Consider the following 26,287-nt stretch of genomic DNA (forward strand, 5'->3'; position numbering starts at 1 on the left):
CTATGACTTCAAGTATTAAAGGATATTTTGTCTAATTACAAAACATCAGTAGTCAAAGTTTCAAAGATTTTTTGTTTTAAAAACTGAGTATTTAAGAATTATCTGATTTGTTTATAGTTTAAAGAATTTCTTGGAACCTACAATAAACTTACAGAAACCTGCTTTTTGGACTGTGTTAAAGACTTCACAACAAGAGAAGTAAAACCTGAAGAGGTATGAAAAGCGTTGCCCATTGTAAATTCTCTAAGCTTTTGATAAATAAATATATATATAGGGTCACCCAAAGCATTTTGCCTGTTCATAATTACTATTGAAATTTGGGCTACCTTTTATATTCTACTGATTGGAGGAACTGAAGCAGCCAAAGACCCATGACATTGAGTTTAATAATTCCAAATTTAATATGACAATCACAAGGCAGACCTTTATTTTAGAGAAGTTGCTTAGGGCTGCTGACTTACTGCCCACAGCAAGGAAACTTACTAATTCGCTTTCAGTCAAGATAGTCTGGCCAGAGAAACTTAGTATGGTCTTTCCATGTGACCCTGGGAACTCATTGTTAACTTTGGAAAAAGCAGAGCTTGAATTTGGTAGCTTGTATTTAAATAAGTGGATTCTGAAAACTCAATTCTAATAGAAGTCTGAACTTTACTCCTATGAGAGACAGCTAACAAACATTCATGCCAAGAATTCAGCATATAATCAGCAGTCAGTAAATACTTATTAAATAATAGGCAAAGTTTAGGAGAGATGTTAGCTGTAATATACTTGTTAAAAAGTAAACGGTTAATGGTGCACAATAGTAGTGGTTCAAATGCCCACCTTTCATGCGGGAGACCCAGGTTCGATTCGATTCCCAGATCTTATGCCCCCCCCCCAAAAAAAGTAAAAGTAAAAGGTTGAGACTTAAGAATGTTGAGAACAAAGTTTCTCATTAAAAGGGAACAAACTTGGGCCTACAATTTAAAAACCTAAATAAGGGGATAGAAATGTGGGATTTCAGTCAATATTGAAACATACTGCAGAAAAACTAGACTAGGAGCTTTATGAAAGTAGGGTTTTGCTCACCGTTGTTCTTAGTACCTAGGAAACTGGTAGGCATTCAGTATATATTAATAGTTGTCAGTGAATGGAAATATCAGTAGTTGAAAGCTGTGGGCACAGTAATTGATTACATTAATTATTGATCACAGTAATTATCAGTATTTGATAGCTTGCTACCTATTAGTACCATTTAATTCTCAGATATGTCTGAAAAAAATCAACCACTAATTGTTCTTTTGGAATGTGCACCTTTTTTAAAATTTATTTTTGTATGTTGCCTCTTAGATCTTCTCTTTTTATTTCTAGACCACCTGTTCAGAACATTGCTTACAGAAATATTTAAAAATGACACAAAGAATATCCATGAGATTTCAGGAATATCATATTCAGCAGAATGAAGCCCTGGCAGCCAAAGCAGGACTCCTTGGCCAACCACGATAGAGAAGTTCTGATGTATGGACTATCAATGAAAGATTGCACTGGAAATGAGGATTGACTTAATATAATCCCCTGAAATCAGTAGCCACCATGTTAAACCACTTGTCATGAATGGCATTTGAAAGCCACTGGAGAAACAAAATTACTGTTTACCAAGAATAATGAAAGTTGTTCAGTGAAAATAATAAGAGGCAACATGTATTGCAGTTTTAAGAGTTAGCAGCTTGGTCACATAGGCAGAAAAATAAACCATTGTTTCTTTGATTCTGACTGTTAATTTTAAAGTAACGTGTTCAATCATGTATGAGAAAAAAATTTTATTACTGAAAGTAAAATAAATGGAAATATTACTGAGCAGTCATTTATACTATATCATACCATAGTATCTGACTGGACTGTGGATATGTTGAAATGTCTTTCAATCAGGATCATCCTCCAAGTATTCTTGTTCATTCATGTCTGCCTCAAATTGCTGGTAAATACACAAAATTGTTACTTGCTAATCATTTCAGTGCATTATCCTTTTCTAGCCTCCCTTCCTCTGTGAAGATGATCCTAGCTACATTTTCATGTATCTTCAGGAAATATCCCATATGCAGCTAGCTTGGAAATGTTAAATAGTTGACCATTGTGCTCTAGTGTAGACCGGGATTATTTTGTTCTCGTTGTTTAGTGTTTTGTTCAAAGGCTAAGCATCGAGCCTAAATGATTCCAGGTCAGACCAATAATAGACAATTTATTCTCGGCCAAGACAGTTTTGGAGTGTTCAAACTTTTCTCTTGTGATCAGTGAAATAAAAAGTGAACTTTAGTTAAAGTAGTGTCTTATGGCTAAATGAAATCCTGTAACAAGTCCAAGTATTTGTTTGAGCTGATGCCTAAGTACACCAAGCAGTTTGGTAAATGCAAGTGTACTAATAGACTAATGAATGGATTTTATTTGATACTAATCTAAACTTGTACTTAGAAGAATACTAAAAAGATAAATACTTACCTGGAAAATAAGGGGAATTTTGTGCAAAAGCATCTCAAATACTTTGGGAGGGAGTGTGTGTTTGAAAATCCTAAGAAGTTCCTGTGGTTGACCACACAGTAAGAGGGCATTGCTGAGATGTTCAACCCCCATTCTATGCTGTCCTGAAACAAACCAATAAGTTTTGAGAAAAATTTAAAGTTCTTCAAAATATACATTCTACAATTTACCAAGAGAATAATGATAAGCAATCTAAATATTTAAAAAGGATAAAGTTGAGCGTATCAAACTAAAGACAAGTCTTATGAAGAATAAAGAGCATATATAAATGTGGGAGAAAAAAATGATGAGTTACCAATTGGATTCACTGTGGTCAAACTGCAACATGAACAATTTTATGACCCAAATTACAGTAAGTGTACTCTTATTCTTTAGAAGTATACTCACAATGGAAATGTTCATGTTCTGTAATGTAACTATTTGGTGGAGAGGGAAGTGAGCTTTTACTTTTCAGTAAAGTTTTTAAATGAGTTTTAGGATGATTGGCTGTGAAAGAACTAGAAATAAAAATTTATAAATGGAAGAGTGGAGATTAATCAAGAAATTTCTATTTAAATTAGAATAAAGAATCACTTGTTTTATTTTTAGGAAAATGAGGCAGGTATCAGTGAAATGATTTAAGATTTCAAAGCTAATTAATGGCCAGCATTAGGAAAAGAACCTAATTTTCTTACCCTTCAGATAAGAGGGTGCTACCTCTATTCAGGACTATATAATATCAGAACTTTAAATTTGGACATATTTAATATAAATTGGTAGGATATCTATTTCACTAAAGTTGAACGAAATATGTTCTCATTAATGAATTAATTTTCCATTCAATTCCACGTGGTTTAAACACGTCATATGGAGACAAAAGGACAGAAGAACATGCTTTACAAAGATATGTATTAAGCTTAAACTGAAAAACAATGACAATAACATGAACTTAGATACACATATATTCAAAGAGAGCCTCTCAATGTAACTCAGGCTTTAAGATTTAAGGTTTTGTGTTTCAACACCTAATTCCACATTGTCAATATAAGAAATTTTCATTACTGTGTTTTTAGTAACTTCTAAAAAGAATTTTAAGAAAGTATTCATTAAATAAAATAGTAATTAAGTGAAGGCATCTCTTAAATGACATACTAGTAAAATAAGCTAAAAGGTTTATTTTAAACTAAGAATATAACTATTACAGCTTTACGGAGCCTATACATTAGGTCAAAATACTTAGGTTGTATCCAACCTCTTAAAGAAAGAAGAAAATAACAGTTCCTGCCCTAAACTGATGGGACTAACATGACACAAAAACAGTGGTCAATTTGGTCAGTTAAACAACCAATTTAATCAAATTAGCTACTAAGAAATTTCAATCAAAATGATTGGCCTTACAGTCCCATACAGACATAACCAGAAATGAGATGACTACAGAAGTATATTCCATCTGACACAACAAAGTAATGGGGATGGAGGCAGAAGAGTGTGGAGAAAGTAGAATGCAGAAAACTGGATGGAAAATTGATAACCTTGGATTCATACTGCAGTGACCTATGGAGGTTCAGAGAACATGCCTGGGTCACCTCCCACCCCCACCCAAGAGACTGATTTAATTGGTTTGGGATTTGGAGAGGATTAAAAGGATAAGTGGCCAAGATTGAGTACTACATTAGAAGTAAAATATAAAAGTATGTAACCCTTAAAGAGCTAATTAATCAATTTAGGAGAACACAGAAATAATGCTAAGTTACTCCTCTGAGTGGAAAAATTTTGTAAACCTAAGTTTGCAATTTCTCTTTGAATCATCTATCTCTAACCTTTTCATGGTTTTAAGCCACTGAAGTAAAGTAAAAAAATGATGGGTAATACTATAAACTGTCCAGGATCTTGTTTATGTTTTTATAAAACCTGGAGCCTGTTACCCTCTTACATCCAGGATGAAAAACAAAAAACAAAACCCTTCCACAAAAAGACAAGAAAAATTAAAAAACAGGTATAGGCAAGGGAGTTTGCAGCACGTGGGGTGGGAGTGGGGGCAAAGACATAAATTGTTCTTAATGTGCATAGGCACATCTCTCCAGAAATCAGTTATCCCTTAAATAAGCCTCGAGACAATTGCTTTCTAGGGTTTAACACCAGAATAAAGACATGACTATTAATATACAATAATAATACTATCACCATCATTTTACCTGACAGTATTGTGAACTTTGCTCAAGTTTATCTGGAATTAAGGTGGGTATAAATTATAATTCAAAATACAGTTCCTAGCCTAAGGTAGCCCCTAAACACAGTACAAGAATGTTCGTTCATAATGATTTTATCATCAAGAATTAGTACAAGAAGACAGGAAAGAAATGCTGTATAGCAGTTGAGGTTTTTGAAAAGTTTTGATTCTTAATCATCAGAAAAATTCATTTACTTAGAATTTTACCTGACAGTAAATGTGTTCTTGTATTTAGTTTTGCTTCCCCATCTGCCTACTTCCAAAAGTGATATTAAGACTTTTAACTATGTAAAATTGTGGAGCTGGACAGTATGAGAAGCTAAAATGCTGGGGCGTTTCTTAACTGAAGCAAGTTTGTTAATACATCTAGCTAACTTACTTGACATACAAATACTAATACTAATAAAACCTTTCTTGAGCATAAGTTATAAACAACTACCTACAAAAGAATGTTTACATTCTTACCTCTGGATAACAAAAGTTCTCCCATCTGGACCTCTTGCACAAAAAGTTCGTGCAATTTTTCATTCGTTGCTGGATCCCACAACTAATGCACAAAATATTTAGCGAGTAATGAGTGTAAGGCATATGGTTACTGATCAAAAACTTTAATTTTTGTTAAAATGTAACATGTAGACCATCTCTAAATCCAAAGTATGGCATAATGCAGTTGTTAAAGCACTACGATAAATATATAAGAACAAAGATAAATTATAAATATAATATTTAAACCAGTTTCTTAAAATTGAGTTACAAGTTTAGCTCATGAAGAAGAATAACACATGGCATATTCAAGTAAGGTTGAGATGCTTGTAAGAATTCTCATCCATATTCCAGCTTACTAAATTTATTCACACTGCAAAAATCCTACTGTAATTAATATAACAATAAAAAAAGGTAGCTATGTGTGTTGCAAAGTAATTTTCTTGCCTAGAGTATTAACAGTACTTTTTTTGTTTAATTGCAATGATTTCTTTAGCCTACAGGTCATTTTAGTCAGAAATATGATTCCTATTCATGCAGCAGTAACTCTGTAGGGGAGACAAGAAGCTATGCTAAAGTTCTGTCCTCACACCCTCACAAGTAGAGGGCAAAGGGCACAGTCAGGGTTTTTGCTGTGCATGGGCTGCTGCAGCCTGCCTCATGGAAGCAACCATGGCCATAGGAGTCATCATTGGTACCCTGTCCAGACCTGGTCTTTGAAAGTACCATGGTCAGCCACTAGGCCAAATAATCAACCCTACTGCCAGCTGCTTCAGCTTTAGTCTTTTACATCCGGTGGTTTTTCTGTTTTTGTATTTGTTTTCCCTAAGAATTCTCTTTTTAAAAAGGAATGAGACTGGGAGGGGTCACATTCTAAGCTTTTATCAGCAAACATATCAATAATCAGTAACAACCACAGGTATCATTCAAAAGCTGTTTAATGAGCACCAGCAAGGACAGGGCACTCTAGGAAGAGCTGAAAGGGACAGGAAACCAAGACCCTAAGTGCTCAACCCCAAAGAACTCTCAGCCTAACCAAGGGAACTGACAAATACACTTAAGATCAGTAACACTTGAGCATGACAGTGAAGTCCAGTGTCCTCTGGGGCTCAAAGTACAGAGATGTTACGTCTTGTCAGGAAATTCAAGAAAGTTTCTCAGAAAAGACTGCATTCGAGATGAGGAAAGGGCTAGTGAAAGTTTTGTTGAAGAAAGAGTACAGGCAATGCCAAATTGCAGGGACAATATTAAGTCATTTAGTTGCATTATGATGGGGTGAATGAGGGAGTATTTAACTGTAGCAGCAACAGTAATTACTATTAACCCATTATTTATGACCATTTATGGACTAGGAACTTTACATATATTATTTCAATCTTTAGGAAAACAAGGCTGTCAATATAAAAGGCACCCACCGAACAATGTTGTGCCAAGATAAAGTATTTGTAGAGTAGGAACCTACTGCAAGGAGTTACATATTCAGAGCTGCAGTTTAGAAGAAATTTACTCTGCTATAGATAGCATGAGAATAGAAGCAAGGAGACAAATTACGAAACTAGTACAAAGAGCTTGGGTAAAAGGTAATAAAAGCCTGAAGTAGTGTGGAAGCAATGAAAATAAGAGTAAGATTAACAAAATAATAAGACCCCAGAGAAAATAAGAATTTGAGACTCACTTTGGAAGGTGAGGGTTATATTTAAGCAAGATGGATGGGATCACAGCAGGAAGACTAGTGAATGATACCTGGAGCATAATAAGGGAAAAGCAGGAGCAGTGGTGAGGAGGAGCAGTGGTGAGGGAAGAGATGAAAAGTTTACATGTGAACACACTAAGCTGAGATGCCAGCACAGCATCCAGGTGACAATGTGGCAGGTTGGTGGAAGGTGGCTCTGACTGCTTCAGAAGACTGGGTCTACAGTACACCTGAATATCACTTGTGGAGAAGAGAAGGAGCCTCCAGGGAACAGAGGGAAGAGTGCAGAACCTAAGGGCAGTGTTTCATAAACAGTCATCTCAAAAATCTGTTAAACTGCAGTTTCCACACCCAGACCACTGGAATCAATCTCTGGGAGTAGGGCCCAGGTATCTGCATTTTAACAAGCTTCTTGGGCCATTCTTAAGCAATCTAAAGTCTGAAAGCTACCCCATGCATAATTCTCTCCTGAGCTCACAGATGAGTAAAAAATATGGATAAAAATAAACAAATACAAGGGGGAACAAAGGTTAAAATAAATTGGGTAAATGGAAATACTAGCGATCAATGAGAGAGAGAGGTGAAGGGTATGGTATGCATGAGTTTTTTGTTTTTCTTTTTTAGTTCTTTTTCTGGAGTGATGCAAATGTTCAAAAAATGGTCATGACGATGAATACACAACAATGTGATGATACTGTAAGCCATTGATTGTATACCATGTATGGAATGTTTGTACGTTAAGAATGTGTGTGTTTTCCCAGTGCCTGCCCATGTTTAAAAAAAAAAAAGAATGCGTGTTTCTATGTTTTATTAATAAAAATATTTTTAAATAATAATAATATTAAAAGGAGCATAATGAAATTAGTAACTAACTTGAGAAAATTCCTTTGGTAGGTCCCTCTTCTTACCTTGAGCCCTAATTTCATACTCACTCCTAAAATTCCATTCCTCACTGTACTGGTTTGAAGCTGTTATGTTCCCCAGAGAGCCAAGTCCTTTTCCTGATGCAATCTTGTGGGGACAACCATGTTTCTTTTAATAGTGATTCAATATTTCGGGGTAGAAACTTTGATTGGATTGTTTCCATGGAGATGTGACAACTGTAGGTGTGACTTTTTGATTAGATGGCGATCTGATTCCACCTATTCAAGGTGGGTCTTGATTAGTTTACTAGAGTCCTTTAAAAGGCGAGACATTTTGGAGAAACCTCAGACGCAGATACTTGGAGAACAGTTGCTTCAGAGCTGAAATAGAGACACAGAAAGAAAATGCTCCCCAGAGGTACTATTTGAAACCAGAAGCCAGAGGACCAGTAGATGCCACGTGCCTTCCTAGCTGACAGAGGTGTCCTAGACCCATCACCTTTTTTTGAGTCAAGGCATCATTCCATGGATGCCTTAGTTTGGATATTTTTAAGGCCTTAGAACTGTGAACTTAAATCTTAATAAATTCCCTTTTTAAAAGCTAAAAAAAAAAAAAAAAGCCCCTGAGCTCCTCCTGACCTCCTAAATCTAGAAATGTAAAAATCTACATTTTTAACAAACAAACCAGGTAAATCTAACACTTTTGTTCTATAGGCCACATGGCGGGAAACAAAAAGTTTTAAAGATGGATAGAAATATCCATCTTTAAAAATGAATGAAGTTCTGATACATATGTCAACATAGATTAATTTGGAAGACATCACGTTGCATGAAATAACCTAGACATAAAAGGACAAATATTGTATGTTCTCACTGATAAAAATAATTAGAATAAGCAAAGTCACAGAGTCATATTAGTCAGGGTTCTCTAGAGAAACAGAACCAACAGGAGATATCTGTAAATATGAGATTTGTAAAGGTGTCTCACACAAACAGAGGAATAGAAGAGTCCAAAATTCGCAAGGGCAGGCTGTGAAGCTGTAAGCTCCGATGAAAGGTCTGAACGAACTCCACAAGAGAGGCTTCCTGGCTGAAAAAGCAGTGAAAAAGTCTCTCTTCTTCCTTAAAAGTCTCCAACCGGTTGGACTATCTCAGTGGTGGGAGACATGCCTTAGTTGATAGTGGATGTAATCAGCCACAGGTGCAATCAACTGACTGATGATTTAAGACACCAGCTTTCTGGCTTATGAAGCAGTCGTGAAATATCCTTGCAGCAATGGTCAGACCAGTGCTTGACTGACCAGACAATCTGGCATCATCACTTGGCCAAGGTGACACCAGAACCTGACCATCACAGTCCACCACTTGTCAACCTGGCAGCTATACACATCACCTTAAAACATGCTTAATTTCCAAACAGAATACAATAACAGACATATGTCTTGCCTAACAATACTCAACTGTCCTGCCTACAACTGGAAATGCATTACATCTCTCAGAATACAACGCAAGTCCTTAGGTAACATTCTCTCATAAGATCACAGTCCTCATTTCTGTAAGTGGTCATAGTTCACATTTATCACTACCTTCTTCTAATCCCCATTCCATATTCCCTTTACCCTCAGCAAGCACTTCAGCTGGCCATGGTTCTATGACAGGTGGGGTGACCCAAACCTTTATTCTGGGCCACTGGTAGTCAGTCCTGCCTGGATTGGGCTGTTGCAATTTTCCATTGACTTTAATGCTCTAGGGGGATCTCCTGTATTCCAGGAAAACTCTTCTTTTTTTTTTTTTTTTTTGTGTTGTTGTTGTTGTTGTTCAGTTCACTCTTTTTTTTTTTATTAATTAACGGAAAAAAAGAAATTAACCCAACATTCAGAAATCATAATATTCTACATATGCAATCAGTAATTCTTAACATCATCACATAGATGCATGATCATCGTTTCTTAGTACAATTGCATCAGTTTAGAAGAACTAGCAACACAACCAAAAAAGATATAGAATGTTAATATAGAGACAAAAATAAAAGTAATAATAGTAAAAACAAAACAAAACAAAACAAAAACCTACAGCTCGGATGCAGTTTCATTCAGTGTTTTAACATGATTACTTTACAATTAGGTAGTATTGTGCTGTCCATCTTTGAGTTTTTGTATCTAGTCCTGTTGCACAGTCTGTATCCCATCAGTGCCAATTACCCATTATCTTACCCTGTTTCTAACTCCTGCTGGACTCTGTTACCAATGACATATTCCAAGTTTATTCTCGACTGTCGATTCACATCATTGGGACCATACAGTATTTGTCTTTTAGTTTTTGGCTAGACTCACTCAGCATAATGTTCTCTAGGTCCATCCATGTTATTACATGCTTCATAAGTTTATCCTGTCTTAAAGTTGCATAATATTCCATCGTATGTATATACCACAGTTTGTTTAGCCACTCGTCTGTTGATGGACATTTTGGCTGCTTCCATCTCTTTGCAATTGTAAATAACGCTGCTATAAACATTGGTGTGCAAATGTCCGTTTGAGTTTTTACCCTTAATTCCTTTGAGTAGATTCCCAGCAATGGTATTGCTGGGTCGTATGGCAATTCTATATTCAGCTTTTTGAGGAATCGCCAAACTGCCTTCCACAGTGGTTGCACCATTTGACATTCCCACCAACAGTGGATAAGTGTGCCTCTTTCTCCGCATCCTCTCCAGCACTTGTCATTTTCTGTTTTGTTGATAATGGCCATTCTGGTGGGTGTGAGATGATATCTCAGTGTGGTTTTGATTTGCATTTCTCTAATGGCCAGGGACATTGAGCATCTCTTCATGTGCCTTTTGGCCATTTGTATTTCCTCTTCTGAGAGGTGTCTATTCAAGTCTTTTTCCCATTTTGTAACTGGATTGGCTGTCTTTTTGAGTTGAACAATCTCTTTATAAATTCTGGATACGAGACCTTTATCTGATAAGTCATTTCCAAATATTGTCTCCCATTGTGTAGGCTGTCCTTCTACTTTCTTGATGAAGTTCTTTGATGCACAAAAGTGTTTAATTTTGAGGAGCTCCCATTTATTTATTTCCTTCTTCAGTGCTCTTGCTTTAGGTTTAAGGTCCATAAACCGCCTCCAATTGTAAGATTCATAAGATATCTCCCTACATTTTCCTCTAACTGTTTTATGGTCTTAGACCTAATGTTTAGATCTTTGATCCATTTTGAGTTAACTTTTGTGTAGGGTGTGAGAGATGGGTCTTCTTTCATTCTTTTGCATATGGATATCCAGTTCTCTAGGCACCTTTTATTGAAGAGACTGTTCTGTCCCAGGTGAGTTGGCTTGACTGCCTTATCAAAGATCAAATGTCCGTAGATGAGAGGGTCTATATTTGAGCACTCTATTCAATTCCATTGGTCGATATATCTATCTTTATGCCAATACCATGCTGTTTTGACCACTGTGGCTTCATAATATGCCTTAAAGTCAGGCAGCGCGAGACCTCCAGCTTCGTTTTTTTTCCTCAAGATGTTTTTAGCAATTCGGGACACCCTGCCCTTCCAGATAAATTTGCTTATTGGTTTTTCTATTTCTGAAAAATAAGTTGTTGGGATTTTGATTGGTATTGCATTGAATCAGTAAATCAATTTAGGTAGGATTGACATCTTAACTATATTTAGTCTTCCAATCCATGAACACGGTATGCCCTTCCATCTATTTAGGTCTTCTGTGATTTCTTTTAGCAGTTTTTTGTAGTTTTCTTTATATAGGTTTTTTGTCTCTTTAGTTAAATTTATTCCTAGGTATTTTATTCTTTTAGTTGCAATTGTAAATGGGATTCATTTCTTGATTTCCCCCTCCGCTTGTTCATTGCTAGTGTATAGAAATGCTACAGATTTTTGAATGTTGATCTTGTAACCTGCTACTTTGCTGTACTCATTTATTAGCTCTAGTAGTTTTGTTGTGGATTTTTCCGGGTTTTCGACGTATAGTATCATATCGTCTGCAAACAGTGATAGTTTTACTTCTTCCGCTCCAATTTTGATGCCTTGTATTTCTTTTTCTTGTCTAATTGCTCTGGCTAGAACCTCCAACACAATGATGAATAATAGTGGTGATAGTGGACATCCTTGTCTTGTTCCTGATCTTAGGGGGAAAGTTTTCAACTTTTCCCATTGAGGATGATATTAGCTGTGGGTTTTTCATATATTCCCTCTATCATTTTAAGGAAGTTCCCTTCTTTCCTATCCGTTGAAGTGTTTTCAACAGGAAAGGATGTTGAATCTTGTCAAATGCCTTCTCTGCATCAATTGAGATGATCATGTGATTTTTCTGCTTTGATTTGTTGATATGGTGTATTACATTAATTGATTTTCTTATGTTGAACCATCCTTGCATACCTGGGATGAATCCTACTTGGTCATGATGTATAATTCTTTTAATGTGTTGTTGGATACGATTTGCTAGAATTTTATTGAGGATTTTTGCATCTGTATTCATTAGAGAGATTGGTCTGTAGTTTTCTTTTTTTGTAATATCTTTGCCTGGTTTTGGTATGAGGGTGATGTTGGCTTCATAGAATGAATTAGGTAGTTTTCCCTCCTCTTCGATTTTTTTGAAGAGGTTGAGGAGAGTTGGTACTAATTCTTTCTGGAATGTTTGATAGAATTCAGATGTGAAGCCGTCTGGTCCTGGACTTTTCTTTTTAGGAAGCTTTTGAATGACTAATTCAATTTCTTTACTTGTGATTGGTTTGTTGAGGTCATCTATGTCTTCTTGAGTCAAAGTTGGTTGTTCATGTCTTTCCAGGAACCCGTCCATTTCCTCTAAATTGTTGTATTTATTAGCGTAAAATTGTTCATAGTATCCTGTTATTACCTCCTTTATTTCTGTAAGGTCAGTAGTTATGTCTCCTCTTCCATTTCTGATCTTATTTATTTGCATCCTCTCTCTTCTTCTTTTTGTCAATCTTGCTAAGGGCCCATCAATCTTATTGATTTTCTCATAGAACCAACTTCTGGTCTTACTGATTTTCTCTATTGTTTTCATGTTTTCAATTTCATTTATTTCTGCTCTAATCTTTGTTATTTCTTTCCTTTTGCTTGCTTTGGGATTAGTTTGCTGTTCTTTCTCCAGTTCTTCCAAGTGGACAGTTAATTCCTGCATTTTTGCCTTTTCTTCTTTTCTGATATAGGCATTTAGGGCAATAAATTTCCCTCTTAGCACTGCCTTTGCTGCATCCCATAAGTTTTGAAATGTTGTGTTTTCATTTTCATTCGCCTCGAGGTATTTGCTAATTTCTCTTGGAATTTCTTCCTTGACCCACTCGTTGTTTAAGAGTGTGTTGTTGAGCCTCCACGTATTTGTGAATTTTCTGGCACTCCGCCTATTATTGATTTCCAACTTCATTCCTTTATGATCCGAGAAAGTGTTGTGTATGATTTCAATCTTTTTAAATTTGTTAAGACTTGCTTTGTCTTAACCCAGCATATGGTCTATCTTTGAGAATGATCCATGAGCACTTGAGAAAAAGGTGTATCCTGCTGTTGTGGGATGTAATGTCCTATAAATGTCTGTTAAGTCTAGCTCATTTATAGTAATATTCAGATTCTCTATTTCTTTATTGATCCTCTGTCTAGATGTTCTGTCCATTGATGAGAGTGGTGAATTGAAGTCTCCAGCTATTATGGTATATGAGTCTATTTCCCTTTTCAGTGTTTGCAGTGTATTCCTCACGTATTTTGGGGCATTCTGGTTCGGTGCGTAAATATTTATGATTGTTATGTCTTCTTGTTTAATTGTTCCTTTTATTAGTATATAGTGTCCTTCTTTGTCTCTTTTAACTGTTTTACATTTGAAGTCTAATTTGTTGGATATTAGTATAGCCACTCCTGCTCTTTTCTGGTTGTTATTTGCATGAAATATCTTTTCCCGACCTTTCACTTTCAACCTATGTTTATCTTTGGGTCTAAGATGTGTTTCCTGTAGACAGCATATAGAAGGATCCTGTTTTTTAATCCATTCTGCCAATCTATGTCTTTTGATTGGGGAATTCAGTCCATTAACATTTAGTGTTATTACTGTTTGGATATTTTCCTCTAACATTTTGCCTTTTGTATTATATATATCATATCTGATTTTCCTTCTTTTTACACTCTTCTCCATACCTCTCTCTTCTGTCTTTTCGTATCTGACTCTAGTGCTCCCTTTAGTATTTCTTGCAGAGCTGGTCTCCTGGTCACAAATTCTCTCAGTGACTTTTTGTCTGAGAATGTTTTAATTTCTCCCTCATTTTTGAAGGATAATTTTGCTGGATATAGGAGTCTTGGTTGGCAGTTTTTCTCTTTTAGTAATTTAAATATATCATCCCACTGTCTTCTAGCTTCCATGGTTTCTGCTGAGAAATCTACACATAGTCTTATTGGGTTTCCCTTGTATGTGATGGATTGTTTTTCTCTTGCTGCTTTCAAGATCCTCTCTTTCTCTTTGACCTCTGACATTCTAACTAGTAAGTGTCTTGGAGAACGCCTATTTGGGTCTAATCTCTTTGGGGTGCGCTGCACTTCTTGGATCTGTAATTTTAGGTCTTTCATAAGAGTTGGGAAATTTTCAGTGATAATTTCTTCCATTAGTTTTTCTCCTCCTTTTCCCTTCTCTTCTCCTTCTGGGACACCCACAACACGTATATTTGTGCGGTTCATATTGTCCTTGAGTTCCCTGATACCCTGTTCAAATTTTTCCATTCTTTTCCCGATAGTTTCTGTTTCTTTTTGGAATTCAGATGTTCTATCCTCCAAATCACTAATTCTATCTTCTGTCTCTTTAAATCTATCATTGTAGGTATCCATTGTTTTTTCCATCTTTTCTACTTTATCCTTCACTTCCATAAGTTCTGTGATTTGTTTTTTCAGTTTTTCTATTTCTTCTTTTGTTCAGCCCATGTCTTCTTCATGTCCTCCCTCAATTTCTCGATCTCCTTTTTGAAGAGGTTTTCCATTTCTGTTCATATATTCAGCATTAGTTGTCTCAGCTCTTGTATCTCATTTGAACTATTGGTTTGTTCCTTTGACTGGGCCATATTCTCAATCTTCTGAGCATGGACCGTTATCTTCTGCTGCTGGCGTCTGGGCATTTAGTCAGATTTCCCTGGGTGTCGGACCCAACAAGGTTGCAAGATTTTTCTGTGAAATCTCTGGGTTCTGTTTTTCTTATCCTGCCCAGTAGGTGGCACTCGTGGCACACGTTTGTCTCACCTGTTTGGAAGGGATCCCCCCGGTCACCGTTCTCCGCGGCCTGGGGATTTCCGATCCAATTCTCTCAGTTTGTTCGGGGGGCCGCGCGTGGTGGGGGCGTCAGCCCCCGCGGCTTGAGGGGACCCTGTGGCTCCTTTATTAATTTCCCTATTGGTGTTTGGTTGGACCCAGTCCCTGCCACTGTCGGAAATTCCCTCCTCTCCCTGGAGGGGTATCAGTCGCCGGCCGCAGCGGGCCCGGGGAATTCGCTACCGGACCAGGAAGCCGCCCGCGGGGGAGGGGCGTTGGTCACCCGCCGCCGCGGCCTGGGGAATTCGCCACTGGACCAGAAAGCCGCCCGTGGGGGAGGGCCACCGCGGCTTGGGTAGCCCTCTGATCCAAGACTCGTAGCCGGACCAGGAAGCCGCCCGCAAAAGAGGGGCGCCGGCCACCGCGGCTTGGGTAACTTGCCTCTCCGAGACTCTCAGCTGACCCAGGAAGGAGGGAGGGAGGAGCTCCGGCCGCCACAGCTGCCACTGCTCGGGGGGTTGCGCGCCGCTTGGGGATCTCACCGCAGCCGAGTCTCGCAGTCAGACTAGCCAGTCCAGACTGGGGTACGCTATGTGTCCATTCCCTGCCGTGGCCCCGGGAGCTGTTCTGCACTGTTTCTGTTCACTTAGTAGTTGCTCTGGAGGAGGAACTAAGACGCATGTACCTTACTAAGCCGCCATCTTGTCCCCATGCCGGAAAACTCTTCTTTACCTCCACAGTGAAGTTGCAATCCTATTTCCCCTTGACAGTCAGGATCAACACCCCAGAAAGAACAGTAATCCCCTTTCATGCCTGTTAACAGTGGCCTGAGAAGCCCAAAGTGGCCAAGTGAATTAACTTCCAATTCAATGGGCTCACTGTTGTGTCTCCTGGTTAGAACACTCATCCTTTTGGAATCAAGACCTTTAGACCAGCAGACTTAAAGTTTTAGGTACAAGAGGCAAAAATTTTCCTAGTGGATCACTAAGGGTGATGGTGACTGGTGCCGCTCCCATTTCTACCCCTTGATTCCTGGACCCATGAATCCTGACTGGGAGAAACAGCACCATACAGTGGATGCTAACTCAGAGCAACACGGCCTCCTGGAGAACATCGCCCCAGCCCTTCAGGGTACTGCCATGTAGCTGACACCATAATTGGGTCTTCAAAAGGCCATTCCACCACTGCCTCGGGATAATGAGGAACATGGTAAGACCACACAATTCCATGAGCACGTGCCCATTCCTGCACTTCATCTGCTGTGAAGTGGGCTCCTTGATAAGAAGCAATACTGTGTGGAATACCATGACAGCGGATAAGGCATTCTGTAAGCCCACAGATGGTAGTTTTGGCAGAAGTATTGCATGCAGGGAAGGCAAACCCATATCCAGACTATATGCCTATTCCAGTTAGAACAAATGGCTCCCTCTTCTATGATGGAAGTGGTCTAATGTAATCAACCTGCCACCAGATAGCAGGCTGAACACCTCAGGGAAAATGGTGCCACATCAGGAACTGAGTGTGGGTCTCTGCTGCTGACAGATTGAGCACACAACAATGGCCACAGCCAGGTTGGCCTTGATGAGTGGAAGTCCATGTTGCTGAGACCATGCATAACTACCACCCCTACCACCATGACCACTTTGTTTAGGAGTGGCTGAGGAAAGAGAATAACTTGTATCCACAGGACGGGTCATCTTATCCAGCTGATTAAAACCTTTCTCTGCTGAAGGCACCCTCTGGTGCGCATTCACATTGGACACAAAAACTTCATGTTCTTTGCCCACTCAGAAAGGTCTATCCACATACCTCTTCCCCAGACTTCTTTTTCACCAATTCTTCAATCATGCTCCTTCCAAGTTCCTGACTATCCAGCCAAATCATTAGCAACAGCTCAAGAGTCAATGTACAAATGCACCTCTAGCCAGTTCTCCTTCCAAGCAAAATGAACCACCAGATGCACTGCTCGAAGTTCTGCCCATTGGGAGGATTTCCCCTCACTATTGTCCTTTAAGGACATCCCAGAAAAGGGGTTATAGTGCTGCAGCAGTCCACTTCCGGGTGGTCCCTACATATCGCCCAGAACCATCTGTAACCAGGCCCGAGTTTTCTCTTCCACAGTCAACTATAAGGAACTTCCCAAGAGGCTATAGTTCTGGTTTGGGAAATACAAGGTAATGTGGCAGGAGTGGAGGCCATGGGCATTGGGGCCACTTCTTCATGTAACTTACTTGTGCCTTCAGGACCTGCTCAAGTCCTATCTCATATACCATTTCCATTTTATGATGTAGTGCCGCTGTGCAGGCCAAGCTTTGTGGCTGGGTGGATCAGACAATACCCAGCTCATGATAAGCAACTTAGGTTTCATGGTAACTTGGTGGCCCATGGTTAAGCGTTCAGTCTCTAATAAGGCCCAGTAGCAGGCTAAAAGCTGTTTCTCAAAAGGAGAGCAGTTATCTGCAGCAGATGGTGAGGCTTTGTTCAAAAAGCCTAAGCATCTGCATTGTGGTTCTCCATAGGCTCCAGACAGCATCCCTACTTGCCACTGACACTTCCAGCACCACTGGATCTGCTGGATCATAAGGTCCAGTAGGCAGAGCAGCTTGCACTGCAGCTTGGACATGTTGCAGAGCCTCCTCTTGTTCCATTCCCAATCAAAACTAGCAGCGTTTCTGGTCACTTGGTAAATAAATGGGCCAGAGTAGCACACTCAAATGAGGAATATGTTGTCTCCAAAATGAAAAGGGGCCAACTAGGCATTGTGCCTCTTTTTTGGTCGTAGGCCAGGTGGGGGAATGGGACAGATGCAACAGCTTATCTTTCACCTTAGAAGGGATATCTTAACATGCCCCATGACACTAGAGACCTAGAAATTTCACTGAGATGGGAGGCCCTCAGTGAAATTTTTTGTTGTTGGATTTATCTCCCATCCCCTGACATGCAAATGCCTTACGAGTAAGTCTAGAGTAGTTGCTACTTCTTGCTCACTAGGTCTAATCAACATGATATTATCAATATAATGGACCAGTGTGATGTCTTCTGGGAGGGAGAAACAATCAAGGTCCTTGCAGACAAGATTATGACATAGGGCTGGAGAGTAGATATACCCATGAGGCAGGACAGTGAAGGTATGCTGCTGGCATTGCCAGCTGAACACAAACTGTTACTGGTGGTCCTTACTGACAGTTAAGAAGAAAGCATTTGCCAGATCAATAGCTGCATACCAGGCACCAGGTGATGTACTGATTTGTTCAAGCAATGATTCCACATCTGGAATAGCAACTGCAACTGGAGTCACCACCTGGTTAAGTTTATGATAACCCACTGTTATCCTCCAAGATCCATCTGTTTTGTGCACAGGCCAAACTGGAGCATTGAATGGGGATATGGTGGGACTTACCACCCCTGCATCCTTCAAGTCTTTAAGAGTGGCACTATTGAAAAAGGGATCAGACTTCAACTAGAGATATGAATGAAGCTGATCTGGATAGGACTAAGGTAAATCAGAATACAGGGTAAAGGATGATATCGTTCATATTTTAAAATTTCAACTTCTGTGTGAGACCAAGGGAGAGATGTTTATGTGGTGCAAAATTTATATTTTGGGTGGCATATTACCTAATTAAGTTTGTACGGTCAGTTTAGTTGAACACCATAAGTACATGGAATCTTGAATTAGGGTGTCAGATCTTGTTGGTTTGTACAGGTTAGTATGATGCCCCAATATTTCCCAGAGTAATTTGGGAAGTGGACAAAGAAGTATTTGCAAAGTCCCTTTGGGGGACTGGGGAGAAAAGGAGGAAATATTCAACTTCTCCATCTAGGAAGTCCCTGATATTCTCGCAAGCAATGGGGACAACTAATTCAATAGGCTGAGCCCTCCATCTTGGGGTTTTGACCCTATGAAACTTATTCCTGCAAAGGATAGGGTGAGCCTACTTATAATTACGCCTAAGAGTTACCCCCAGAGAACCTCTTGTTGCTCAGATGTGGCCTCTCACTCTCAGCCAAGTCAGCAGGTGAACTCACTACCCTCCCCCTTACGTGGAACATGACTCCCAGGAGTGTAAATCTCCCTGGAACATAGGACAGAACTCCCAGGATGAGCCGGGACCCAGCATCATGAGATTGAGAAAGCCGTCTTGAGAAAAGGGAGAAGAAAGAAATGAGAAAAAATTAAAGTGTCAGTAGCTGAGAGATTTCAGAGTCGATAGTTTATCCTGGAGGTTATTCTTATGCATTATATAGATATCCCTTTTTAGTTCATGGTGTATTGGAGTGCCTGGAGATAAGGACCTGAAACTGTTCAGCTGTGTTCCAGAAGCTTTGATTCTTGAAGACGATTATATAAAGATATAATTTTTATTATGTCATTGTGTGATTATGAAAACCTTGTGTCTGATGCTCTTTTTATCCAGGGTATGGACAGATGAGTAAAAAAATATGAATAATAAATAAATAAATAATAGGGGGTATAATGGGTAAAATAAATTGGGTAGATTGAAATACTGGTGGTGAGAGGGAGGGGTAAGGTGTATGGTACATATGAGTTTTTTCTTTTTTCTTTTTATTTCTTTTTCTGGAGTGATGCAAATTTTCTAAAAATTATCGTGGTGATAAATACACAAGTATATGATGATATTGTGAGCCAATGATTGTACACCACGTGTAGACTCTGTGTGAAGATTTGTCAATAAAAATTTATTTTTAAACGAGCAAATTTACAATCAGAATTTTACAAAACCTTTTCTGTAAAACACATGAAACGTGATTTTCTTTATAGCATTATTTCAGTGGAAAATTCCAAAGTAGACAGAAAGTGTTAGTTTATTTCAAAGTAAACAGAGAAGATTCCTCACAGTATATAGCCACAGATTTACAACGGGAGGACTTCTAAGTTAGGACGCTTTCAGGTACAAGTTACAGAACATGCAACTATATCTGGCATAAACAATCGGGATTTTATTACTTCCAATAACAAGTATGCACCATGGCTGGTGGCTCCACAGTGTCATCAAGGACCCCAGCTCCTTCCTTTATTACACTACCATCCTCAGGATGCCGACATCCATTCTCACACTTGTAACATCATAGTCATAAGACAGTTGGTAAAGTCACAGGCTTCAATAATTACACGACTATATCCAAAGTCAGAAAGAAGTACGTGGGGAAGAAAGTGCTTTTCCTGCAAATTCTCCTATGTGTCAGGGAGTGAAATATATCCTAAATGCTACTTGTGGTAGTTTATAACTGTCATGCACCCCAGAAAAGCCATGTCCTTTAATCCGCACTCAGTATTGCTAAAGTGGGATCTTTTTCATTGTTTCCATAGAGATGTGACCCACCCAATATGGGTGGTAACTTTTTTTTTGTATGCTGTATGGTGCGATAACGGGATAGAATTCCATGTGACTATTCCGTTATTGCAGCACCATTTGTTGATTTCTTTCTTGCGGGAGAGGGGGAAGCGCATGGGCTGGGAATCAAATGTGGGTCTCCTACATGGCAGATGAGAATTCTACCATTGAACTACCCTTGCACCCCTGGGTGGTAATTTTTGATTGGATGGTTTCCATAGAGATGTCTCCACCTCTTTCAAGGTGGGGTTGCTTACTTGAATCTTTTAAGAGGAAACCAATCTCAGCTTGAGAGCTGAGAGAACCCACACAGTCAGAGATCCTTGGAGATGCAGAGGAACACTTCCAGGGAATCCTTATGAAATGAGAAGCCAGGAGAGAAAGCTATTAGACATCACCATGTGCCCTTTCAGCTGACAAAAGTGTTCTGGACCCACTGGCCTTTCTTGAATCAGGCTATCTTTCCCTGGATGCCTTAGTTTGGTCATTTTCACAACCTTAGAATCGTAAACTTGTAACTTAATAAATTCCCCTTTTTAAAAGCCAAAAAAAGAAGAAAAAAGAGGGGCACTAATCTCTGCAATCCTTCCTAGGAGTCCAGTATTGTTTCTGATTCACAAATTTGCCAGGTAGGGACAGTTCTAGTGGCTTCCACTTGACCTTTCCTACCACAATAGCCCTCACTCCATGAGTGAGACAGCCAATGTGGGGATTCTGCCAGTTGCTGAGTATGTTGATTCCAATTATGCATTCTGGGACTGGAGAAATGACCAGAGAATGGGTCTGGGGAACCACTGAACCCACTGTGAGATGGACCTGAGCTAAAATCCCACAATCACGTGACTTTCACAAGACCCCACTCTGACTGGTATACCAGGGTGACATTTTGAGTCTCCTGGAATTAGTGTCACTTCTGAGCCAATGTTCAATAATACCCCAAATATCTGATCATTTCCTGTTTCCCAATGCAGTTACCCTGGTAAAAGGCCATCTTGGGGAAGGTTGGGGGGAAGGGTAACTGTATAATTTGGCCAGTGTAAAAGGGCCCCTCCAAGGGTACCCAGCCCTCCCCTCATTCCAGGGGCTCTGGGTCTGTAAACTGTATCAGGTCCTGGAATTGACTATGGGGCTATGACTGTCTGTTTTTGTAATTCAAGTTAGACTCCTGTTCACTTGACTTATAATTCTTCTGCTTATACAGCTCAAACAAGAATTTTCTACTTTACCACTAGGTACACCATGATCTATTAGCCAACGCCACAATTTTCAGCAAGTCAGATTATTTTGATTCCAGCTTTGAGTCTGCTGTCTATTATGGTAGCCACACCCACCTTGTCTATGGAGATTAACTGTCACCACGTTGCTTCTGCCAATTCTAGGGACCCAATCATCCCCAGGTGTTTAAGGATACCAGCTCAGTGACAGCAGTTTCCACAGTAATATCTGACCTACAGAGAAGGGCAACAATAGAGCTCTTCAGGGATGATGGAGCTAGTCTCACAAATTTGTTTCTCAAGGTTCTGGTGAAAGATGTGTCCTCTGGACATTCCTGGGGTGTATGAGCAGGTATTCCATGATAAATCCATTAACATTCCCATCTCTCTAAGCCTCTGGATCCCCTCATCTATATTATACCAAGGCAGTTCTGACATTTTGACTTCAGATAATGTCAGCCACTTTTTGATCTATGTTTCAGCCAACGATACAAACAAACTATTAATGCCCTTTCTAACCCCTCAAGCTATAACACTGAATGCAGAATCTCTGCTTAGTGGGCTCATATCGATAAATTCAGCTTGATCCAACTTTATATTTCTTCCACTATTACCTTACACCTTTAATATCCATTCCTACACATATTCCCTTGATTTCTGTCTATATAGACTAGAAAACTAACACAATTCTTTCGGAGTATAGCACACCTCCTTATGGGTGACACTTTGTACCTCACCTTCTGGGGCCTGCTGGGACTCCAACTTCCCTCCTCACCCCATACTGGCACTGGAGTTATCTTATTAAAAACATGAAACAAAACAAAAAATAATAATTGTATCCTTTCTTTAAAATTAAGTCACCTTCACTGGTTATAAATCTGTTTTAGTTCGCTACAGTAGTCAGAATGCAACATACCAAAAATGGAATGGCTTTTTAAAAGGGAATTTATTAAAAAGAGAATTTATAAGTTGCAAGTTTACAGTTCTTAGGCCATAGAAATGTCCAAACTAAAGCAGCCAGAGAAAGATACCTTAACTCCAAAGAAAGGGTCAGTGAAGTTCAGGGTTTCTCTCTCAGCTGAGAAGGCACATGGTGATGTCTGCTAGCTTTCTTTACTGGCTTCTTCAGATGGCTTCCCTGTGGGGCAGGGGCATTTCCCTTCTCCATCTTCAAAGGTCCCTGGTTGTGTGGGCTCTGTTGGCTCTAAAGTGTTTTCCAAAATGGTTCTCTCTTAAAGAGCTCCAGTAAGCAGCCACACCTTGAATGAGGGAAGACACATCTCCACGGAAACCAACTAATCAGAAGTTACATCTTCTCTTGGTGGGTCACATCTCTACTAAACAATTAAAAAGATCCCACCCAGCAATACTGAATGAGGATAAAAGAACATGGCTTTTCTGGGGTACATGACAGTTTCAAACCAGCATACCATTACACCAGGGAAAATGTCCAAACTTTTTAATTTGGCATTCAAAGTTCTCCACAATAAGACACCAATCTACATGTCTGGTTTTATTTCTTATGACACCCCACCAATTCAGCCACAATACTCCCTGAACACCGCAATGTTGCGATGTTTGCCTTCGCGCAAACTGTTTTCTCTCTGCCTACAATGAACAGGAATATTCACAAAATTTGCTGAGTACTTACAATGTGCTAGATACTGTTCTAGGGACTGGGGAAATGATGGAGAGTAAAAAACAAACAAGGTCTACCCTCGTGTAGCTTAATCTAATAAATAGAAAGCATTAATCAAATAACCACCCAAACTAACGTGCAACTTCAACTGTGGATAACGACAACAAAGGAGAGGGACCTGGAGCTGACTTGGGCTCTGTCCCAGGTGAAGAGGTCAGGGAAGGCAGCTCTACTCCGTGTCCAACTCCTTGGATACTCCCTGGCTGGCTTCTTTATGGTCAAGTGTGTCGTCAGTCTCCAAGTGACTCCCAATTTGAAACCCCAGAAGGCTCTTTGACTCTTGCCTCTTTGTGAACCTTTTAATCAGACAGCCATCAAGAACCATCTATTCTTCCTGGGCAATTTATCTATGACTTTCTCACCTGCACGGCTGCAAGAGCTTGTTCTCTTCTTCAGCCCACCTAGCATACCCCTTCCAGGTCAATGTGACAAAAGATTTCTTGTTTTTGTTTTTTCAATTCCTGCTCAGAAAACTTTAGGCATTCTCCCATTTAATCTGAATTCCTTACCCTGGCTTTCAAGTTTTCCCTACTTGGACCTTTACTTACCTCTCCAACTTTACCTTCCACTATCCCTCCACTGTTGATTCCTTTGTCAAACTGATTCAATTAACAGAGCTGGAGGGTTTTCCCCTTTCCACTGTAACTTTACCCATGGGTGTTCCCTCCGTCATGTTTGCTGTCACCCCTGAAACCAAGCCCCAAATTCAACACATTCTTCCAGGCCCAGTTCAATACCTCCTCCTTACGTAAATCTTCTGCAGAGGACAGCACTTTCCAAAACTGGCCATGGTAATACTCCTGTCCCACTTGCTTTTCCAGAACCCTGTCTCTTCCCTATCAAGGGGTGGAGTTTATTTCTCCTCCCCTTGAAACTGAGCAGGTCTCAATGCCTAAGCAGTGGCACCACCTGGCCCACAGGCTCTCCCACCCTCACCACCCCACCACCCCCAAACATGCTGGCTTGCCCAGCCACCAGGCTATGAGGAAGCCCAAGCACATGGAGGGGACCTGCGCAGGTGCTCTGGCCAACATTCCAGGCTAAGTGGACAGCTAGAAGCAATGCAAAACACAGAGTCCACAACCCTTGTGCCAACCTGGCTGAAGCTGTGTGAAGCAGAGAGGAACTATCCCCACCCAGCCCTGCTCAGAATTCCAGATTCAGGAGCAAAATAGATGTTTTAAGCCACTAAACTTAAAACCGCAATACTTAAGTGGAACACCTCCATGATAATCCTACCCTGAAAATGCTCTTGGCCTCTTCTGAGCTCCTGTAACATTCGGCCTCATCCACCACCTTGTTTTGGGGTTGTACTCATTCCCCTAGCGCTGACCTCCACTCCTCCTAGGACAGTGCATCACACGCAAGGAGGCTCCGAAACAGGCACTGGCTGACCAATGCAATGAAGGTTAAGACTTAATTCCTTCTGAAAATTCACAGGAAAACTTTGGAACTTCCTGAAGCACTTCAGAGCTGGCATGAGTTTCTTAAACCGGCCAGTCGACAAGACGATTGCCTGTGATTTTTATACTATAAAATAATCGTCCAGCGCCTGCCCATGCCAAAAAAAAATCAAATTCCATTTTAGCTTGAAATAGCTACTTTCTACAGAGCTAAAAAGTAAGACCCTGTAAGCCAGAAATTGGCCGTAGGAGTTATAGCCCCCTGACTATTAAAGAACAGCCAGGGCAACGTGGGACAGAAATCCTATAATGAGCTGAGACTCAGCATCAAGGGACTGAGAAAACCTTCTGGACCAAAAGGGGGAAGAGGGAAATGAGACAAAGTGTCAATGGCTGAGAGATTCCAAACAGACTCGAGAGGTTATCCTGGGGGCTATTCTTACGCCTTAAATAGATATCACCTTGTTATTCAAGACATAATGGAGAGGTTGGAGGGAACTGCCTGAAAATGTAGAGCTGTGTTCCAGTAACCATTTTTCTTGATGATGATTGTATGATATAGCTTTCACAATGTGACTGTGTGATTGTGAAAACCTTGTGTCTGAGGCTCCTTTTATCCACCTTGTCAACAGAGAGTAGAACATATGGAATAAAAATAAATAATAGGGGGAACAAATGTTAAAATAAATTTAGTTTGAAATGCTAGTGATCAATGAAAGGGAGGGGTAAGGGGTATGGTATGTATAAATTTTTTTTCTGTTTTCACTTTGTTTCTTTTTGTGAATAGATGCAAATGCTCCAAGAAATGATCATGATGATGAACATGCAACTGTGATGATATTGTGAATTACTGATTATATATGTAGAACGGAATGATCAAATTAGGAATGTCTGCGTTTGTTACGTGTTTTTTGGTATTTAAAAAAATTAAATTTAAAAAACAAGTTATATTCTGAACAGAAAAAAAAAGAACAGCCAGGGTTTCCAAGGGTCTAGTGGGGCTCCGGGAGGGTAAGGCTTCACCTCCTTACCCCCAACGGAGCAAGCATCTGTTTCTCCATATTTATAGCCGCCTTTTCATAACCCCCAATTGTTCTTTTTTCCCTTCCCTTCCTTTTGTAGGGGGCGCACAGAAACTAAAAAAAAAAAAAAAAAAAAAAAAAAAGCAGAACAGAATAGAGGGCGAGTTCGTGGGGGAGGCGCTCGGAAGTATCTGCTGGATGACCCATCTAGAAGGAAGAAACCGAGCTGAGCAGGTCCTCACTAGAAGCTACCCCCAAGTATCTAAATTAGCTCTTTACCTGGGCGCCACGATCCTCCGCCTTTTGTCCGGCTCGTCTTCGTCCTACAAAACAGGGCAGTGCTGGGTGGTCCAGCCCGCCCCGCCGCCGGCGACCTGGTCGCCCCCGCCGCCCGGCCTGCCCGCACTCACTGTCCCGCAGACGGCGCTTGAACGCGGGGTCGCGGCGCCGCTTCCGGTCGAAGTAAACGCAGTAGCTGAGGAAGACGACGGCGCCGCAGGCCGCCACGGCCGCCAGGAAGCCCAGCAGGCTGCGGACGCCGGGCATCCGGCCGCGGGCGTCCCGCGAATGGGGCGTTGGGCGC

The 26,287-nt window shown here is 40.1% G+C and overlaps 2 protein-coding genes across 4 annotated transcripts in view; one reads left to right on the top strand and one right to left on the bottom strand.

Annotated features, from left to right (window-relative positions):
• TIMM9 (translocase of inner mitochondrial membrane 9) overlaps nt 1-1,836 on the top strand; it is a 17,923-nt gene extending 16,087 nt beyond the window's left edge. For all 3 annotated transcript variants that reach the window (XM_077122521.1, XM_077122520.1, XM_077122519.1), the window contains 2 exons: nt 118-213; nt 1,351-1,836. In XM_077122521.1, coding sequence (XP_076978636.1) covers nt 118-213; nt 1,351-1,485 — 231 coding nt within the window. In that variant the 3' untranslated portion in view covers nt 1,486-1,836. The remainder of the gene's footprint in view (nt 1-117; nt 214-1,350) is intronic.
• On the bottom strand, nt 1,785-26,277 carry TOMM20L (translocase of outer mitochondrial membrane 20 like). The gene is made up of 5 exons (XM_077122518.1): nt 26,115-26,277; nt 25,984-26,027; nt 5,189-5,270; nt 2,476-2,618; nt 1,785-1,954 (listed from the first exon to the last, which is right to left on the bottom strand). Exons 1-5 carry the CDS (start codon nt 26,248-26,250, stop codon nt 1,901-1,903), a joined length of 459 nt encoding a protein of 152 aa, XP_076978633.1. The 5' UTR covers nt 26,251-26,277; the 3' UTR covers nt 1,785-1,900.
• Nucleotides 26,278-26,287: the final 10 nt, after the last annotated feature.

Source organism: Tamandua tetradactyla, chromosome 12 (assembly GCF_023851605.1).
Source record: "Tamandua tetradactyla isolate mTamTet1 chromosome 12, mTamTet1.pri, whole genome shotgun sequence".
Classification (NCBI taxonomy): Eukaryota; Metazoa; Chordata; class Mammalia; order Pilosa; family Myrmecophagidae; genus Tamandua; species Tamandua tetradactyla.

What these genes read in the sequence shown, in the direction of transcription:
- TOMM20L (XM_077122518.1), bottom strand. Translation starts at nt 26,250, where the DNA reads ATGCCCGGCGTCCGCAGCCTGCTGGGCTTCCTGGCGGCCGTGGCGGCC. An exon ending in CGGAGGATCGTGGCGCCCAG is followed by an intron (nt 5,271 to 25,983) that starts GTAAAGAGCTAA and finishes TTTGTGCATTAG; the next exon opens with TTGTGGGATCCAGCAACGAA. An exon ending in AGAACTTTTGTTATCCAGAG is followed by an intron (nt 2,619 to 5,188) that starts GTAAGAATGTAA and finishes GGTTTGTTTCAG; the next exon opens with GACAGCATAGAATGGGGGTT.